General features: G+C 45.1%; 1 protein-coding gene and 1 long non-coding RNA gene across 2 annotated transcripts; both read left to right on the top strand.

Annotated features, from left to right (window-relative positions):
• The first annotated feature begins 2,746 nt into the window (after nt 1-2,746).
• Nucleotides 2,747-3,525, top strand: LOC109767530 (uncharacterized). Its single transcript, XR_012183786.1, has 2 exons — nt 2,747-3,160; nt 3,268-3,525. It is a non-coding gene; the product is annotated as an uncharacterized lncRNA (long non-coding RNA).
• Nucleotides 3,526-14,035: 10,510 nt separating this feature from the next.
• On the top strand, nt 14,036-15,008 carry LOC109767531 (photosystem I reaction center subunit IV, chloroplastic). Its single transcript, XM_020326287.4, has 3 exons — nt 14,036-14,505; nt 14,584-14,649; nt 14,733-15,008. The coding sequence occupies exons 1-3, from the start codon at nt 14,233-14,235 to the stop codon at nt 14,838-14,840; spliced, it is 447 nt and encodes a 148-aa protein (XP_020181876.1). The 5' UTR covers nt 14,036-14,232; the 3' UTR covers nt 14,841-15,008.
• The last annotated feature ends 6,463 nt before the right edge of the window (nt 15,009-21,471 follow it).

Here is a 21,471-nt window from a genome sequence, read left to right as displayed (position 1 = left end):
GCGGTATATTCGAACCCGAGTGCTGCATATGTGCAGTTTTCGCCACCCCATTTTCAGTTTCCCCTATCGCTAGGAAATTTTGATGGGGCGGAAGTTTCACATCGCGCCCTCCATTCCACCGCCGCTGCTGCCGCATCTCCTCGTCGATTCTTGCTGCCCCCGGCCTCCTTGCACCGCCGAGTAGTTCTCACCGCCCTCCGTCGCATCTTGTCCACCACTTTCGGAGCTCGCGGCTGGCCATTCCTTCCCGCGGACGTGTGGCCACCGTCGCCGCCATGGATCCGTCGTGGAGCTTTGCGTGAAGCCTCATTGCGGGCGGAAGAGGTTGCCCCGAGCGCGATTGAGCCACGGATTCGTGCTCGCAGCCGCCGGCGCCGCGGGTTTGGGGTCGTGCGTCCATGGGGTAGTAGGGGTGGCGGATTTGCTATCGACCATCGGTGGGGAAGAAGCGGCGCCGCCCTTGCGGCCAAAGGTGATTTTTCTAGTGCTTTTCGTGGGGTTTAATTTTAAGAGACGAGCGGTATGTAGATTAAATCGTTGATTTAATTTTTTAGATGGATAATGATTGAAGTTCATGTTAGGTTGATCTCTTTTCCGTGTGGGCCCAACGGCCCACCGGGCCCCTGATCCGCGCCCTGATCGGGGGCGCCCAACCACAATATGGTTGACGGCCCCCTGTCACGCAGCGCTACATAAAGAGGTGGGGGCCGGCGGCACGCAGTACGAGGTTCACCGCGTTGCCAGTCTCCCCCGAAAACCCCGACCCGATCTAGGTCTAGCGCTGACAGTGACGGGAAGCTCCGCCGCCGCCACTGCCTTCACTTCGCCGCCACCTCCACCTTGCCCACTCTCCGCCATCGCCGTGCGCCCCAGCACCACGATGGCCTCCAGCTCGAGTTCATCCTCTGCTGCACAAGGTAGGTTTACCGGATCTAATCTAGCCTAGTGATCCAGAGGGTCTATCAATGGTATCAGGCCATCTTGGCTAGATGATTTTCGGTAAAAAGAGAAAGGAAAAGTACTCCCTACCCCCCAAAAGAACCCTAAACAGGGCAAAGAAATCGCGCCGCCGCACTGGCCGCGCCGTTCCTCTCGATCCCGAATCGCATCGGCATGCCGAGGATTCAGGAAGAAGAACCACCCCGAGAGGGGCAAAGTTCACCGGACGGCCACGCGGTCGCCGGCAAAGGGCGCTACCTCGCCGGAAAAGAAAAAAAGGGGGGGTAGGCACCGCAGCCAAACCGCTCGACGGCGGCGCGCTCACCGCAAGGCGAACGCGCAGCCGACGAAGGGGATGGCCACGGCGCCGTCGTCTCGCGGTACTGCCGCATCAACTACCGCTGCGGGGGCACGACGAGCGCCTCTCTCTCTGCAACAGAGGAAAAAAGGGGAGGGAGAAGAGCTCGCGGGAGCGGTGGCTATCAGCCCCGTCTCCGGCGGCTGGCCTGGTACCGCGCGCGGCGGCCCGGCGGCCCGGCGTGCGGGACAGCAACGCCCGGCGAAAGAGACGAGCGGCGCGCGAGGGGAGGGAATGGATAGGGTTTCCCCTCGCCCCTGCCGTTCGGCCGGTTTTGATCGCCCGCAACGAACGCGTGGCCGTCAGATCCAATCCGACGGCTGTGACGCTAACCCTAGCGGTGACGGGCCCTTTTGGGCCGAAAGTGGTAGAGGCCGGCGTCGGCAGTGCGGGCGCAGGAGATGGGCCGCATCGCCCTCTCCCGCAGTAGGCCCAGTGCCTCGGGCGGCAGAGCGCGCGGGGTGCAGGCCGTGGGCCGCTGCGGGCCTCCCGCGCCAGGCTGGAGCTGGCTATTTTTTCCTTTTAAATAGTCTTTCTGTTCAAATTAATCCAAAGAAATATTTTGTCCAGAAAAGGAAATGTTCACGAATTTTACACAGAAAATAATAAAGTTCATGATTTTTTATTTGATCAAAGAAAAGTTTCTGTAAAGAGTAAAAGTTCGTGAATTTTTATTCATGATTTTCCGCTGCGTAAATAATTAATAATGCTCTTTTACAAAGAAAATAAAAGTTTCCATAGTATTAAGTTTTTTAAGAGCATGTTAAAGTGATTATTAAAATGAATATGATTATGTTATTTTTATGACCAACGTTGTTAATAACATGATCATGTTTTATTTAAAGGTGCATTTATTTCTAATTTTTGCCCAACGGTAATATAGATTTAATTGCACAGACAGTTATATGTTTAATTTGACCAACGTTAGATTAATACATATGATTGTAATATTGATGTCATTTAAATTGTAATTTCAGGAGGCTTTCATTTGATGAGTTGCCTAAAAGAAGTTCCAACACTCAGAGGTGACAACCACACTGAGTGGAGGAAGAAAGTTGAACTGGCGTTTGTTTGTGCTGATCTTGACTGGGTTGTGGAGAAACCACAGCCGGTCAGACCCACAGAGCCAGTAAGAGAGGCTACTGACGATGATGCTGCATGGGCTAAAAAGAGAGGGGACTATGCTCCTTTGGAGCAGTCCTACCTCATAGATAATCAAAAGTGGGTCAATGCAAATAAAAAATGCATGGCCTTTATAAAGAACACCATTGAGAGCGCCATTGTGGGCTCCATTGCAGAGTGCACTTCCGCAGGGGAGTTGCTCTCAAAGATAAAGAGCCAGTTCACTGGCTCTTCAGAGATATATGCCACCCAGGTGTTAGAGCAACTGGTGACAGAAAAATACAGAGGTGGCAGTCATGGCATAAGAGAGCACATCCAGGATGAGCAATATGGCTGCAAAGCTCAAACCAATGGATGCGGATCTGGAGATCAAACCAGCGCTCCTGGTCCACCTTGTCATGGCTTCATTGCCGAAGGAGTTTGAAGCTTTTGTAGTAAACTATAATATGTCACCTGGAACATGGGACGTAGAAAAGACAATAGCAATGTGTGTTCAAGAAGAGGAGAGACTAAAAGCCTCACATGGTGGTACACTCAACTATGTGCATGGTCACAAAAGAAAGAATTACAATCTAAACAACAAAAGTTCTCCTTCAAAGCCACAAGGAAAAGTTTCCTATCAGCATCAGCGTCAGCAACAGCCTTTCTCAGTGGACAAAGACACTTGTCTCCACTGTAAGAAGACCGGGCATTACAAGAAAGACTGTCCCGTTTGGCTAAAGTCGATCATGGCAAAAAGAGGTAACAGTATAGTTTCATTTGTAAATGAATCCCTGTATTCACAGTTTTCAAAATCCACTTGGTGGATTGACTCTGGAGCAACTGTTCATGTTGCAAATTCTCTACAGGGATTCCATTCGACGCGGACTACGCTAAGAAGCGAAAGACGCATTGAAGTGGCGAACGGAGTTGAAGCTGTCGGTGATATCTCCTTGGAGTTAGCTGATGGATTCAATCTTCTACTTAGAGATGTTTTATTCGTTCCATCATGTAATAGAAACTTAATAAGTGTTTCTTGCTTGGACAAAGATAATTATGAGTGTTATTTTGGACATGGCAAGTGTGCCATTTGGTTAAATAATGCTTATGTGGGTGATGCTTTACTACATGATGAGCTTTATTTGTTATCACTTCGTGAAAAAGTCTATTCCGTTTGCAATGTGAAAGAACATGTTTCTGCGTCGAATAAAGTACAAAAGAAAAGAAAAAGAACATTTGACTCATCGAAACTATGGCACTGTCGCTTGGGCCATATTTCGAAGGGGAGAATAGAAAGATTAGTCAAAAGTGAAATTCTTCCTCCATTAGAATTTTCAGACTTAGAACAATGCATAGATTGCATTAAAGGAAAGTACGTAAAACAAATCAAAAAAGGTGCAATCCATAGCACAGGCACACTAGAAATCATTCACACTGATATTTGTGGACCATTTCCGGTGAAAAGTGTGGATGGATATGACTCGTTCATAACATTCACAGATGATTACTCTCGCTATGGTTATATTTATCCAAGCAAAGAAAGATCGGAAGCGTTGGATAAATTTAAAATATTCAAAGCTGAAGTTGAAAATCAGCACGATAAAAGAATAAAGATAGTAAGGTCCGACCGCGGGGGAGAGTACTACGGTCGACACACTCCATATGGCCAAGTCCCTGGACCTTTTGCGAAGTTCTTGCAGGAGACTGGCATAGTAGCCCAGTATTCAATGCCGGGCGAGCCTCAGCAAAATGGAGTAGCTGAAAGGCGCAACCGTACCCTTATGGATATGGTGCGCAGCATGATGAGTTATTCCAACTTGCCATTGGGATTATGGATGGAGGCGCTTAAAACCGCCATTCACATTCTCAATAGAGTACCAAGCAAGTCGGTGCCCAAAACACCGTACGAGCTATGGACAGGAAGGATGCCCTCCCTACAACACTTCAGGGTGTGGGGGTGCCCTGCTGAGGCCAAAATGTTTAATCCAAACATTGCAAAGTTAGATCCCAAAACAGTAAGTTGCCACTTCATTGGCTATCCAGACAGATCAAAAGGTTTTCGTTTCTACTGCCCTGACAGATATACAAAGTTTGTAGAAACGAGACATGCAGTCTTCTTAGAGGACGAAATGATGAGGGGGAGCTTGGTAGCTCGGAAAATTGATCTTGAGGAGAAGAGGGTGCATGCACCTAATCCGATGATTCAGGAGCCATTTTTCTCACTACCAGTTGCAACTCCACCCATGACAGCTGTGGGGAAAGACCCGGAACCTGTCCGTCAGGAGCCGACTGAACCCGTTGTTGAGCATGAAAGGGAGGTGCAACAGCAAAATTTAGAAGAAGTGCCAGAAGTTGAGGCACAAAATGTGCCAGAAACTGAGGCCCTTAGAAGGTCTACAAGACCAAGAAAGTCAGCTATTTCTACTGACTTTAAAGTTTATAACACAGAAATGGTTCATATGGAAAAAGATCCCACCTCATATGAAGAAGCCATGAGAAGCCCTCATTCATCGAAGTGGACGAAGGCAATGGAAGACGAGATGAAATCGATGAGTTCCAAAGATGTTTGGGACTTAGAGGAAATTCCCAAAGGAGCCAAAACAGTAGGCTGTAAATGGGTCTACAAAATTAAGTATGACTCTAAAGGGAATATAGAAAAGTATAAAGCACGACTCGTGGCAAAAGGATTTACACAAAGAGAAGGGATAGATTACAATGAGACATTTTCTCAAGTCTCATGTAAGGATTCCTTCAGAATCATAATGGCATTAGTTGCTCATTTTGATTTAGAGTTACATCAAATGGATGTTAAGACGGCATTTCTGAATGGTGATTTAAAAGAAAAGGTCTACATGAAACAACCCAAGGGTTTTATCATGGAAGGCAAGGAAAATATGGGATGCCGCCTGAAGAAATCCATTTATGGATTAAGACAAGCCTCTCGGCAGTTGTATCTAAAGTTTAATCAAACGATTAAAAGTTTTGGATTTAAAGAAAATATTGAGGATAATTGCATTTATGCAATGTTTAAAAATGGGAAATATATTTTCCTAATCTTGTATGTGGATGATATCCTGCTTGCTAGTAGTGATGTTAGTCTACTACAAGAAACAAAGAAATACTTATCCTCAAATTTTGACATAACAGATCTTGGTGAAGCATCATATGTTTTGGGCATAGAAATTCACCGAGATAGGAACAATGGAGTCTTAGGACTATCTCAGCAAGCATATTTAGAAAAGGTTCTTAAAAAGTATAATATGCATGCGCGTAAAGCCACACTTGCTCCAATAGTTAAGGGCGATAGTTTTGGGAAATTTCAATGTCCCAAGAACCAGTATGAGATCGATCAAATGAAAGCAGTACCATATGCTTCGGCAGTTGGCAGCTTACAGTATGCACAAGTGTGCACTCGCCCTGACTTAGCTTTTATCACCGGGGTACTCGGTAGATATCAAGAGAATCCAGGCCTAGAGCACTGGAAGATGGTAAAGAAAGCATTGCGTTATGCGCAAGGCACGAAGGACTACATGCTAATATACAGGAGAAGTGATTCCCTAGAGATAAAAGGGTATTCAGACGCAGATTTTGCGGGGGACAGAGATGATAGAAAATCCACGTCAGGATACATATTCACCCTCGCTGGGGGAGCTATTTCGTGGAAAAGCTCCAAACAGTCGATAGTTGCATCATCCACGATGTATGCAGAATTCATAGCATGCTTCGAAGCCACGGGGCAGGCGATATGGCTAAAGAAATTTGTACCCGACTTGAAAGTGGTAGATTGTATTCACAAACCACTAAAGATGTACTGCGACAACCAGCCCGCAGTATTTTACGCTCACAACAACAAGTCGAGTAATGCTGCCAAAACAATAGAGATAAGGTATTATGTTGTGAAAGATAAAATCCAGGATCAAACTATAAGTCTCGAGCATATAAGGACAAAAGATATGCTTGCGGATCCGCTAACGAAAGGCTTACCACCCAATGTGTTCAAGGAACACTTAGCCGGTATGGGTTTAAGGGAAAGCCTTATGATTCCTGGATAGGCCCAAAAGGAACAGAATTTGTTTCTGAACATAACGTATGTTGTAGCTGTATGATTCTAACGGCAATTAAGCCGTGACGATGAAACATGCTCTATGTACCAATATGCGATGAAACAAATAAACTAGAAAGTATAAGGTTAAAAGTAAAAGTTGAGATCAAGGGGGAGAATGTTAGGTTGATCTCTTTTCCGTGTGGGCCCAACGGCCCACCGGGCCCCTGATCCGCGCCCTGATCGGGGGCGCCCAACCACAATATGGTTGACGGCCCCCTGTCACGCAGCGCTACATAAAGAGGTGGGAGCCGGCGGCACGCAGTACGAGGTTCACCGCGTTGCCAGTCTCCCCACCGAAAACCCCGACCCGATCTAGGTCTAGCGCTGACAGTGACGGGAAGCTCCGCCGCCGCCACTGCCTACACTTCGCCGCCACCTCCACCTTGCCCACTCTCCGCCATCGCCGTGTGCCCCAGCACCACGATGGCCTCCAGCTCGAGTTCATCCTCTGCTGCACAAGGTAGGTTTACCGGATCTAATCTAGCCTAGTGATCCAGAGGGTCTATCAGTTCATTGTCAGAGTCGGATGATTCCGACATAGAGGATACGTTTTTCGACGACAATGTCGAGCACCTCGTCTTGTTGCATCTCGTTGATGAATTGGAGGCCGGCAAGAAGAGAAGACAGTTAACCGTCTTCACATTCCGCGCAACCGAGCTCTCAGCCATTTCATGCTCACGAAAGATTACTCCGTCGAGGTAACAACCTATCTGACTCACCTCTTTCGTAGCCATAATCTAATGCACAAATATCTTTTTCTTCGCATTGTGGAAGCTTGCGAGCAAAACTGTCATTTTTTTGACTCGCTCGAGGAATGCGGCTGGTTTGGTTGGGTTTAGTTCATACCAAACGATATCCGCGGCAATGAGAGTGATATATACCATATGGCATTCCGGCTGACTACACTGATGAGTATCTTCGCATTTGGAGAAAATAGCACACTCAAATGTGTGCGGGTGTTTGCCAAGGTTTTGATCCGGGTTTTTGCCCCGAGTATCTCCGAGCTCCCAATGAAGAAGACACAAAGAAGTTGATGATGATGATGAACGAAGCAAGAGGATGGCCGGATATACTTAGGAGTGTGGATTGCATGCATTGAAGGTGGAAGAACTGCACTACGGCTTGGCACGGGCTGATCACTTGCTTCCCCTTTGTCAGGTCCATCTTTGGATGCTGCTCTGCCCAACCCCGTGTTCTACCACTCAGATCTAAATCTATGTAGTGTCAAACATACATCTTGGTCACCCTACCTGTCTCAGGCAATAATACAACGTTTGATATTTCTCAGTGAAAGATTGCCCGTCAACAGATATTCTAGCTTTAAGAAGGTAAAATATAGGGCAAGTATGAAGAGTCGTGATGTTGCAATGCATCTAAATCTTGGGGGCAAGCTAATCAGCCAAGTAATTCAATTAGATAACATTTCCGTGCAGATAATGAAGGTGCAAGGCACAGAACATTTGCATGTTTAGAGTTCATACCAACAACAAGAATCATATTCCATTATTTTAAGCCTCACATGAGAATAGAATGGAGACAAACTCAAAGAAAGGAGTCTACTATCTTTCTTGTTTTTTAGGACATCCAACATTTATCCTACCCAGGGGCAAATACCTTCTTTTTGAAAAGGAAGTTAAACCCCCTGCCTCTGCATCAATCGATGCATGCAACCATCTTTATTAATTATTCAACAAAGGTCTAACAAGAACATACATCAATCCATCCGAAGCCAACACTCACACCTACAAACTCGATAATGTGAAGTGCTCTCACTCCCCATATCTAAAACCGGTGTTGTCGCCGATCCATCCACATAACTTATCGGAACCAATAGCCGGTGCAGCAGACCTAAAACGCACATCACATGCACACGTTTTAGAAGCCGCCATCATCATCGGACCACTGATCCATCTTCAGGAGAGAGATCCGCATTATACTTGCCAGTCCGGACATCCGTCGATGTCACCACGGCGTCCAACGGCGCCACCGCCATGCGCTCGTCCGTCCAGACACGAAGACTCTGAAAGATCTGTCGTGCGTAGCACCTGCCAACCAGGCATTACTCAGCGTAGCACCTGTCGGCTAGGCATGTCTTGACAGCTCCACCGAAGCTCCGTGCAAGACGAAGCTGCTCCACCTCCTGCCTCTGTCTTCCAGCGCTGCTCCACAAACGATGCTCCCAAGAGAGAAACGGCACCGCAATACCGCCATCGTTTGACGATCTAGAAGACAAGATCCTAGGATTTCCCCCGAAGCAGCACGAGTGGGTCGACAGCAGTTACACGACGATACCTTCATCAAGGTAACGACGCAAAACGTCGCCATCACCCGCCATCGGCTCGGTTTTCACCGGCAACTCTGTCTCTCTAACTCGCAGCCGGGACTAGATGATGGATCTTGAGACCCGACCACCTAGCCTCAGGCCGACCATCTCCGACGAAGGAGGGGCAAATACATTAGATGATGAAAATACCCCACTGCTTGTAAGTGCAGCTGGCCTATCCAAGAACAGAGCAGAACACTATGTTCTGTCCTTCATTTTAAGCCTCACATCGAAAATATGTAAATTATTTTTCGCAAAAATGATTTTTCAAGCTAAAATCGATTGGTCGCATCCATTTTTTTTGACCCAAATCAGTAATTTCCCCTAGTATATATATACTCCCTTTGTTTCTAAATATAAGCGCTTTTAGAGATTTCATTACGAACTACATACGGATGTATATAGATATATTTTGTAGATTCACTTATTTTGCTCTATATGTAGTCCATACTGGAATCTCTAAAAAGGCTTATATTTAGGAACGAAGATGTGAATCATTTCTAATCCCACAACAATAGGATTGGTAACTTAACAGCAAACAGATGCCTTCTATTTTCCTGAATATATATGCCATAAAGATGCAGAACTGCATTACAACCAAATTATTTACACAAGGAAAAGGAAATAAGAACAAGTTGAAAATCTCAAGCACAATGTAAGAAACATATTGTTAGCTTTAACAAGATGTATCCAAATTTTTGTGGGCGAAGCTAATCAGCCAAGTATGTTTAGAGCTACCTCTGCCGATCATGGAGGTACAAAAACACTGGACATTGCATGTTTAGAATACAATTACTAAAATTTCCAACAGGACAAAATTATCCAAGAAACCTCAAATTATAAAAAATCTGTGGGATTTTCAAATTATTCCTTTTTATCCCCCACTTCTCTTCTCTTTTATTTCTTACTTCTTTTTTAAAGGAATTATTTATTATCTGTTCTAATCCTCTATGACACTATGCTCCCTAGTTTTAAAGAGCCCACATTCAATTGAGGTCTCCAATTGAAATTGTGTCACCCGATTTTGACCGGGTCAACAATTTCTCAAAGCTTCCTCATTCAATTCTTTTATACTATACACTATGCTTCCTAAATTTAAGGCCTCACAATTAATTGAGGTCTTCAATTTAGGATTGGGTCACCTGATTTTGACCGGGTCAACAATTTCTCAAGGAGCTCTCTCATTCGATTCTTTTAATTCCCTATGTCCACTAATTTTGAAGCTCTTTCATTCAATTGAGGTATTCAATTTTGGATTTGATTTATGATTTTGAATGGGCCAACGATTTTCAAATCAATCAGCAGCAATCGGCCTATAAAAATATATCAATCCCGTGCACCCTCCCACCACCTAGAAAAAATAAGCGCCATCATGTGATACTATAGCATCAATATAGTAAATGTAGCCACCGACGCCGAAATTTCCCCACATAAAATGTTGGTTAGCGGATAACACAGAACCACACCACGAAAGGCCCGTCAAAATCACTGCATTATAAATAAAAATAAAACACACTCCCTCATCTTCCCCACCAGCCAAAGTAAATATTCCATCAGTTCAAAAATATAAGGGGTATTATTTTTTGGAAAGTCGAATTTCTTTAACTTTGACCAAGTTCAGAGCAAAAAATATAGACATCCACAATATTAAAAATAAATAAAAATCATTTCATGATTAATCTAATATTACTAATTTGATATTATGGATTTTGATATATTTCACAAATTTGATCAAACTTAAAATGAGTGACTTTTCAATACACCTTATATTTTGAAATAGAGTGAGTATTTTTTTAAAGAAATCTAACAACACCAATGGCGCAGCAAAGCGCGCCTAATCCTTCTAGTAAAGAGGAATTTTGAACCCTCCCCCTACCACCTAGAAAAAAAAGAAGCGCCATCATGTGATACTATAACATCAATATAGTAAATGCAGTCACCGACGCCGAAATTTCCCCAGATAAAACGCTGGTTAGCGGATAACACAAAACCACACATAAAAAGCCCGTCAAAATCACTGCATTATAAATAAACATAAAACACACTCCATTATCTCTCCCACCCGACAAACTAAATATTCCATCAGTTCCAAAATATAAGGGGTATTATTTTTTGGAAAGTCAAATTTCTTTAACTTTGACCAAGTACAGAGCAAAAAATATCGACATCCACAATATTAAAAAAAATGAAAAATCATTTCATGATTAATCTAATCTTACTGATTTGATATTATGGATTTTGATATATTTCTCTACAAATTTGATCAAACTTAAAACGATTGACTTTTCAAAAAATTAATACACCTTATAATTTAAAATAGAATGAGTATTTTTAAAGAAATCTAACAACACCAACAGCGCAGCAAAGCGCGCCTAATCCTTCTAGTAAAGAGGAATTTTGAACCCCTCCTATTTCCCTCAAATTATAAAAATCTGTGGGATTTTCAAATTATTTATTTTTATCCCCCACTTCTCTTCTTTTTTATTTCTTATTTCATTTTGAAAGTAATTATTTATTATCTTTTCTAATAAATAGTAATTTAAAAAAACCACAGATTTCCCAAACAGTTTTTCCACAATCAAGAAAAAAATTGAATTCACTATTTTTGTGAAACTTAAAAAAAGAATACCCGGACATTATTTCATAATCACAAAAAAATATCTGCAAACATTTTTTAAAAATGATCACCATTTTTTGAATTCGTGGACACTCTTTGGAGTGACGACACTTTTTGAATATGTGAACATTTTTTAAAAATCACAGATATTTTCAGAATCCTCATGTATTTTATAATTTCCTAAATAGTTTTTCCAAAATCATGAATATTATTTATATTCGTGAACAATTTTTCGAATTCTGGAATTTTTTTTCATAATCACAAACATTTTTGTATCTGCGAACAATTTTTTATTCCCGGAACAGCTTTTCGAAAATCATGAACATTTTTTGAAAAACAAATTTCTGATATTCATAAATATTTTTTAAATATACAAACATTTTTTGTATCTGTGAACAAATTTTTATTTCCTGAACAGTTTTTAAAAATCGTGACAATTTTTGAATTCTCAAACATTTTTTGAATACACGAACATTGTTTCAAAATCACAAATATTTGTTCGCATCCGCGGACATTTTTTGATTTCCCAAACTATTTTCCCAAATTCATGAAGATTTTTTGAATTCAAGATTTTTTTGGAAACTTATGAACATTTTTTCATAATCATAAGCATCTCTTGTATCCACGAACATTTTTTATTGCACTGTTTTCAAAATCGTTAACATTGTTTGATTTTGCGAACATTTTTGGATTCGCGTACATTTCTTCAATATCATAAACATTTTTTGAAACCGCAAACATTTAATTAGTTGCTGAACAGTTTGTCCAAAACCATGGATATTTTTTGGATTCGCCAATACTTTTCCCATTATCATAAACATTTTTTGAATACACGAACATTTTATTATTTCCCGAATAGTTTTCCAAAACCATGAACAGTTTTGAATTTACGGACATTCTTTTGAATACGTGAATATTTTTCTCATAATTACAAACATTTTTTGTACTCGTAATTTTTTTAATTTCCTGAAGATTTTTACAAAATTATGAACATTTTTTGGATTTGCGAACATATTTTTATTTTTTTCTAAATCACTAGCATTTCCGAATCCGCGAATATTTTATGATTTCTTGAATATTTTTTCCAAAATCATGAGTATTTTTTTAATTCACGAACCAAGCTCTATTTGACATCTCCTGAGCCAGCCAGCGCGGGGCCCGTGAGAACCATTAGGTCGACCATCTCTAGTGAGCTACTGTCACACCGGTGGCGGTGGTTGCTTTCGGGTACGGTTCATCGGTCACCCTTGGTGTAAACCATTGGCGGCCGGTTAGAAAGCTCGTAGGCATGTCAGCACTGTGTCCATGGTTCATCAAGCTTGGTGTTACCTATGCCAGCATGCGCCGATGTAATCAGAGTTGTTCGTCACGGTGATGTCCTACAAGTGCACATGGCTTTGTAGTAAAATTCGCAGTAAGGTTTATCGATCCCATAGATAGGGAATAGGAAGGCACAATAATCCCCAACTTGTTGTCACTTATGCAGTTTCGTATGGACCCAAATGGAAGTTTGAAAATAGTCTACTATAGTCTGTTTCTAGGGAAAAGGGAATAAAAAGGAGTTTTACTAATCTACGAACAGAAAAGTAAAAACAGGAATTGAAAAGACACTTAGTTAGAGAGAGTTAGTTACTGCTGGTTGTGAGCTGTTTTGGTACCGTGAAAGATCGTTCCGGTAGCATCCCACATCAAAACACATGGCGGCGACCAGGCCGAACATGGCGTAGTAGACGCTCTTTGCCGCATGGACCACGCCATTGTGTTGCCTCTACTCGGTGAGGTCGGCAGTGAGATTGCGGAGTGCTTGGCACCGCACAGGCATGTGCCATTGGAGCCGCGCGGGGTGGGGGATAGATGTGAGGTTCGGGCGAATGGCACGCCAATGCCGGCCTTAGGGTGCCGAGGTGATGTTCTGGTGTCAGCGGCTGAAAGACACGGGAGAGAAGGACGATGAGCGGTTGGAGAAGGAACCACCACTGCGCACTAGAAGGCAGTGCGCCGTCTTGCCCATGCCAGTGGGCGCGCTCTTGGGGAAGGCCGCCAGCTCACACGTGGGCGCCCCGCCGCAGACCGCGGCGCCCACACACATTATGTGTCCGGCGAGGGCTGGGCCATTACGTAGAACATGGCTACGGCGGACGCGTTGTCATGGGCGTGGGCTTGGCGCAGGTGGAAGACAGGATAGGTCGAGAGCATGCTGCCGTGCACAAAGAGGACGATTGCCGGCGACATTGTAGAGATAGAGAGAGGAAAAGTAGGAACCTTGATGCAAAAAAAGTGTCCATGTGTTTTTTTTTGGGTGCAAAACCGGCTCCCGACGAGCAGGATCTATACCGGTATCGAAATGCTCTAATCCGCCGATTAGTTGTTCACACAAAAAGCTTAACATAGACGTGGTATCTTTTGCCTTTTTTTTTTTTTTGTAAAAGTGTGTTTTCTACAAACCTACTAGTATTTACTCGGCGGTGACCAACGATAGCCGAAATAAACCAAGATTGCAATCTGTGTATGTGGGCGAGCAAGCAAGTCCATCGCATGGATGGGAGGTTATCCACATGGGAGGATAAGATATGCCATGTGGCGGCACCGCAGTGGCCGGCACAAATCACCCACTTGGCTGGAGATAGATGATCCGCGCCTATCTCCGCTCGCCATCCCGACCAAGGCCGTTTGCACCTTATTTCGCCTTACACCTCACCGTCGACTTACATACTTTTGCTGGCCGGAGCCACACGACCACAAGGAAGGAGCTAAGCTAGCACCGACAAACAACACTTGCTGCCGTCCCGATGGCAAGCACCAACATGGCGTCGGCCACCTCCAGATTCATGCTGGCGGCGGGCATCCCCAGCGGCACCAACGGCGGCGTGAGCAGCCGCGTCAGCTTCGTCCCCTCCAACCGGCTGGGCTTGAAGCTCGTGGCCCGCGCCGAGGAGGAGCCGACTGCCGCCGCGCCGGCGGAACCAGCACCGGCCGCGGAGGAGAAACCGGAAGGCGCCGTGGCCACCAAAGAGCCCGCCAAAGCCAAGCCGCCGCCGAGGGGACCCAAGAGGGGCACCAAGGTACGTCAGTACACTCCTTTGCTAGCATCGTTGTGAAGGCAATCGTGGCTCAACTCTTGCCTGAAATGAAATGATCAGGTGAAGATTCTGAGGAGGGAGTCCTACTGGTACAACGGGACCGGATCCGTCGTCACGGTTGATCAGGTAACCAAATCTTCCCTTCTTGCAATGGAATGCTTCTGTTAGTGGATTCGATTGCCAAATAATGATGAATGGCGCGTGTGTAGGATCCCAACACCCGTTACCCGGTGGTGGTGCGTTTCGCCAAGGTGAACTACGCCGGCGTGTCGACCAACAACTACGCCCTGGACGAGATCAAGGAGGTTGCTGCTTAAGCGAACGAGGCTAAGCTGCCGTGTGCTCCATCCAATGTTTGTATCAGTAGCTCGTCGAGTGACGATGTGAATGTTAGCCTCTCACAAATCTTATGTGTAATACCTCTGCGATTATATGTATTTGCCTGCTTCCTCATGGACCTAATAATCTCCTCCCGTTGCTTAAAATGATTGTATTCTTGCTCACTTTTGTACAAAAGATCGGTTGTTCATGTTGCCGGAAGGCTACACAGAGCAATACAGCATGGACAGCACAACAAGGTTCACAAAGACATATCCAGTCGATTACTGATTTCCTTTTAGTCAAGATTGGACATTATTGATCAAATCAATTACATCTCTAACCCACCCCCTACGATCCTTTAGTGGAGGATAATAGGCGGCTAACCACACCTAGCCGAACTCGCAAAGCGTTAGTGGATTATCCTCCTTGGCCTGAAAACTTCGGCCAAGTATCTCAAATATACTCGGCCGAGGCCACGCCGAGTAAAATTTTCTTTGCCCCCCTTCTCCCGCCTCAGCGGCTATCCCTTCCTGTCACGTCACCCCTACTCGCCGCAGACACGACCAATGCCCCCGATTCCGGATGGGATGGAGAGGCAAGACCCTTCCGCCATCGCCACCGGCACTTCACTGCCGAAAACGACCCCTGCGCCGCCGCCCGCACCAAAAAAGAGGTTGGGCACCAAAACCTCCTCACCGGCAGCCACCGCCGGTAGCAAAGTCGATGGCAAGGTTGTTGCATCTCCGGCGACGGTTGACCGCCTTCCTACTGCTCCAGCCATCGGCAAGAGGGCAAGGAAGTAGACAACCGCTATGTCTCCGGTGACGGCAGGCCGCCCTCCCGCTGCTCCAGCCACGGCAAGAAGGCAAGGAAGCAGACGACAACTGTGTCGGCGCTCGCCGATGACGTGGCGAAGAACAAGAAGGTGTCTTCGGTGCCTCGTCCTCGTCCGGTGCCATGGACCCCGTCTACGGACACCGCTACGGCTACTCCTCCTACGCGTCCGGCCGCTATTGTCGGCAACAAGGATTGTGGCTGCCAGGTGGTCGATGAAATGCCATCAAGGTAATAAAACGTCTTTTCATTTCGGCCAGTGCATTGTCTGGTGATTGCTTGTTGTTGTCGTAGTGTGGAGATGAACGCAACTAAATTCTTATCATTTTTAAGGAGCCACGTATGCTTGGGCTTGAAGATTTCAACTATGACTCAGTGTTTGATCATCAAGTGCGCAAAGAGGAGGCCGTGACCGAAGATGTTGACGATCACATGGAGACACAATCAACCATGAAGCCACCATCAAGAGCAAAGACTCACAACTATTCTCAAGATGAAGATGTACCTTTATGTTAGGCTTGGATGAACATCTCCCTTGATGAATTAGTTGGAACGGATCAATCAAAGGAACGGTTTTGAGGGAGGATTACCGAGACGCAACCAAGGCTCTCTTGGGCACCATTGGGGTACCATCCAAGACCAATGCAACTGATGGTCCAGTTGTATTGATCAAGTCAACCATGTGCCACCGGGCGGTGTGCAAGTCTCGGAGTATGGGCCTATCATCCAAGACCTTTTCAAGCAATGCAACAAGAAGCACGGCCACATGCCCTTCACATTTTACCATTGCTAAGAGAACTTTGCACCAATGAGAAGTGGATTAGAAGAAACTCCGAGACCACATCAAAGAGATCAAGGTTAAGCATACCCGTTGAGGATGAGACGAGGAGGATGAAGAACCACTAAGAGATCGGATGGCAACAAGACTGCAAAAGAGAGGAAGAGGAGAGGAGCATTTGACAACACATACAAAGTAGAGCTTGTGGCCATGATTTAGACCAAGAAAGCCTTGGAGGTTGAACGCAAAGAAGAGAGGGCGCGAGATGGAATGAGCTCAAGTTGTTGGTAGATGAGAAATGGAGGTCAAAGTTGGCCCCCGAAGAAAGAAAGTTGAAGGCGGAGGAAAGTAGGCTTGCACTCGAGGAGGAATGGATTTGAAACGAAATGTAGACCGGAGAATGTGCTATCATGTTCATGAACCCAACCACAATGGATGGCATGAAAAACAAGTTTTGGGAGCTCACTCCTGGAGAGATCGTGACCCAAACAGAGGTCTCTCTTCGAAATGGTGATGGTGCTATCCGTGTGGATGATGGTGGTGGTGGCCATGTGGATGGTGGTGATGGTGGTGGTGGTGGCCATGTAGATGGGGTGCCTATGGAGATGGTGGTGATGATGGAGGTGGTCATGATTTCTTTGGTGAGGATGGTATTTGAGTTCGTGTTGCATGTCTTTAGTTGGTCTCGACTGGCCACATAAAACATGCCATGGTGTGGTGATTTTGGATCAAACTTGATCGATGTGATGCCTTTTGGATGAACTATTCACGTTTTAATTTGAATTGCTCGATCCGTGCATGTTTATGCGTGTTCATGGTTTATATGTTGTGTATGTTTATTGTGAAATATTCGAATGGTTGATAATATACGGTGACATTATTTGAAATGTATGCGGCTAGGCAAAAAGAATTAAGAAAATATATATTCTACTCTAAATATAGGGGACCGGTTACATCCGTCCCTCGTTCGAGGATAGGTATCCTCCTCTAAAGACACTCAACCATATCCTCTCTAACAGATAGGGGGCTGGTTAGAGCTGCCCTAAGTAATGCATATGTTTATGTTACAGTCTTCGACCTTACTGAGCTTGGTCGTATGATAGAACTAGTAATTCTAAAATATGATCCATTTTGCAACGACGCTAGAAGCATCATTCACAATCTGCTCAAATGGCATCCATCACCTAACCATTTCAGGAGAAACTAGAGTATGCAGCTACTAGCTCCAGCATAAACTACACTCGATTTGGTCTCAAGCCATGATCGTCATCCTACTGCTCCCCCTTCTCCTCCTCGTCCAGCTCAGGCGACACCGCCGTTGAACCTACCTCTGGGGCCATGGTAGCTGGCGGTTATCGACAGCATGCACCACCTTGTGGGCGCGCTCCCGCACTGTCCTCCAACATGTGCCGCTCATGCTGCTCCGCATAGGCGACCTCCCTATGGTCGTGGCCTCGTTGGCGGGCGCGGCAAGGGAGATGATGAAGAGCCATGGCACCTTCTTGGCCATGCGGAAGTGCACCGACGCCATCGCCATGTTCATCACCGACAACCTCCGCATCGACCTCACACCCCGAGGTCCGTAAGCTCTATGCCACGGGGCTGCTCGGCGTGCGGTGGATTTGGTCATTCCAGATGATGTGCGAGGCCGGGGCGGCCGCCCTCGTACCATCCATGGCCACAACAATGTCGTTGTGAAACCACAGAGCTTATAAAAAACTTAAAAAATTTGGCCAAGCGAAATGACACAATTCTTGAGAGTAATGTCCATGATGTTCACCTTGGTGGACGAACTCAAATTCCCCAACCGACTAGGCCTGAATCAATGTTTTCCAGTGAAATGTTTCTCACCCTTCATCGAATATGAGGGTTCTATGCTATAGGATCGAAAGTATGTCTACAGGGAGGGGGTGATTAGACTACTTGACCAAATAAAAATCTATCATTTTCCCAATTTTAGTTGTTGGCAGATTTTAGCAATTTGCACAAGTCAAGCAATCAACCTACACATGCAATTCTAAGAGTATAGCAGCGAAAAGTAAAACATTGCATATGAAGGTAAAGGGAAGGTTTTGGAGAGTGCAAACGCAAGGAGACACGTATATTTTTGGTGTGGTTCCGATAGGTGGTGCTATCATACGTCCACGTTGATGGAGACTTCAACCCACGAAGGATAACGGCTGCGCGAGTCCACGGAGGGCTCCATCCCTGAAGGGTCCATGAAGAAGTAACCTTGTCTATCCCACCATGGCCATCATCCATGAAGGACTTGCCTCACTTGAGTAGATCTTCACGAAGTAGGCGATCTCCTTGCCCTTACAAACTTCTTGGTTAAACTCCACAACATGTTGGAGGCTCCCAAGCAACACCTAACCAATCTAGGAGACACCACTCTCCAAAAGGTAATAGATGGTGTGTTGATGACGATCTCCTTGTTCTTGTGCTTCAAATGATAGTCTCCCCAACACTCAACTCTTTCACATAGATTAGGCTATGGTGGAAGAAGGATTTGAGTGGAAAGCAACTTGGGGAAGGCTAGAAATCAAGGTTCAAAAGGTTGGAATGGAATCTCTTGATCTCAACACATGAGTAGGTGGTTCTCTCTCAGAAATTTGATGGTGGAAGTGTAGGCACGTTCTGATGGCTCTCTCCATGAATGAAGAGGGGGTGGAGGGGGTATATATAGCCTCCACACAAAATCCAACTGTTACACACTTTTGACTCATCTCGCTGGCGTCGATATGTAAACTCGGTGGCACCGATCAGTTCAAAAATGTGAACGTTAGGAATCTCGGTGGGACCGACTGGAACAACTCGGTGGAACCGATGTGCTAGGGATTAGGGCAAACATCATCTCCGTGGCGCCGATTGCATCAACTCGGTGAGACCGAAGTGAAGCAATAAGCAACAGAGAATCTGTCAAGCAAACTCGGTGACACCGATTGCAATATTTCGGTGAGACCGAAATAATTACAACAAGTCACAGGGAATTTGCAAGGCCATCTCCGTGAGACCGAGATCCGTATCGGTGTGACCGAACTGTTAGAGTTTCTTCCAGTGGCTATGTCAAGTGAACTCGGTGGGTCCGGATAGAAAGAATCTATGGGGCCAAGTTGGTATTTGGGTTTTGGGCATATTTGGATGGAAAAAGTGGCTGCGGGTTTTGGAGCAATATCACTAAGCATTTGAGCAACTAGACCATTAAGCAACACCTCATCCCCTTTTAATAGTATTGGCTTTCCTATGGGCTCAATGTGATCTTGGATCACTAAATTATAAATGAAGAGTCTTGAGGTTTTGCCAATCTTTGTCCTTAGCATTTTGAGGGGTCCACATCTCTTGTCCATGCCATGCCAATCATTGAACATCCTAAAATATTTATCTTGAATGGATATTAGTTCAATGAGCTATATGTTGTTATGAATTACCAAAACCACCTAAGGATTAGTTGCACTTTCATATGCTAATCAAAAACCTCCTCGTTCAAGAACACATACTAGCTACAACCCGTGTCCGTGTCTTGCAGGATTTCCTATGGCATGTTGGCCTAGTGTTCTTCCACCCTTCAGCAAAACCATGTACGATCTGAATGAGTTATCTTGTAGGAACTATTCTAAGACTGCACATGAATTGTTCAAGCTCATACACTCTATCCTTAGAGTTACGGTCGAGAGGACATTTGGAGCTCTGAGAGAATATATATATGATCCTGGATCATAAACCATTCCACCCTTTTCCGACACAAGTTAGACTTGTTCTTGCATGTTGCATTTCTCCATAACTGGGTCCTAAAATGCGGTTCTGATGAGCTTGTAACACAGGAGAAAGATGTGATAACTAATGATGTTGATAACCCCAGTCATTGTGTGGAGGCATATGACAATGAAGCTTAGAAAAGTAAAAAGGTTGGAGTGGGCTGATGATACGTCTCCGTCGTATCTACTTTTCCAAACACTTTTGCCCTTGTTTTGAACTCTAACTTGCATGATTTAAATGGAACTAACCCGGACTGACGCTGTTTTCAGCAGAATTGCCATGGTGTTATTTATGTGCAGAAACAAAAGTTCTCGGAATGACCTGAAACTCCACGGAACTTATTTTTGGAAAATAATAAAAATACCGGAAGCAGAATCCACATTAGGGGGGCCTCCACCTGTCCACGAGGGTGGGGGCGCGCCCCCTGCCTCGTGGGCCCCCTGACGCTCCACCGACCTCAACTCCAACTCCATATATTCGTGTTTGGGGAGAAAACAATCAGAGAGAAGGATTCATCGCGTTTTACGATACGGAGCCGCCGCCAAGCCCTAAAACCTCTCGGGGGGCTGATCTGGAGTCCGTTCTGGGCTCCGGGGAGGGGAATCCGTCGCCGTCGTCATCATCAACCTTCCTCCATCACCAATTTCATGATGCTCACCGCCGTGCGTGAGTAATTCCATCGTAGGCTTGCTGGATGGTGATGGGTTGGATGAGATTTATCATGTAATCGAGTTAGTTTTGTTAGGGTTTGATCCCTAGTATCCACTATGTTCTGAGATTGATGTTACTATGACTTTGCTATGCTTAATGCTTGTCACTAGGGCCCGAGTGCCATGATTTCAGATCTAAACCTATTATGTTTTCATGAATATATGTGAGTTCTTGATCCTATCTTGCAAGTCTATAGTCACCTACTATGTGTTATGATCCGGCAACCCCGAAGTGACAGTAATCGGGACCACTCCCGTTGATGACCGTAGTTTGAGGAGTTCATATATTCACTATGTGTTAATGCTTTGGTCCGGTACTCTATTAAAAGGAGGCCTTAATATCCCTTAGTTTCTGTTAGGACCCCGCTGCCACAGGAGGGTAGGACAAAAGATGTCATGCAAGTTCTTTTCCATAAGCACGTATGACTATATTAGGAATACATGCCTACATTACATTGATGAATTGGAGCTAGTTTTGTGTCATCCTATGTTATGACTGTTACATGATGAACCGCATCCGGCATAATTCTCCATCACCGATCCAATGCC

This window comes from Aegilops tauschii, chromosome 5 (genome assembly GCF_002575655.3).
Source record: "Aegilops tauschii subsp. strangulata cultivar AL8/78 chromosome 5, Aet v6.0, whole genome shotgun sequence".
NCBI lineage: Eukaryota > Viridiplantae > Streptophyta > Magnoliopsida > Poales > Poaceae > Aegilops > Aegilops tauschii.
This window is presented reverse-complemented; position numbering and strand designations above follow the sequence as displayed.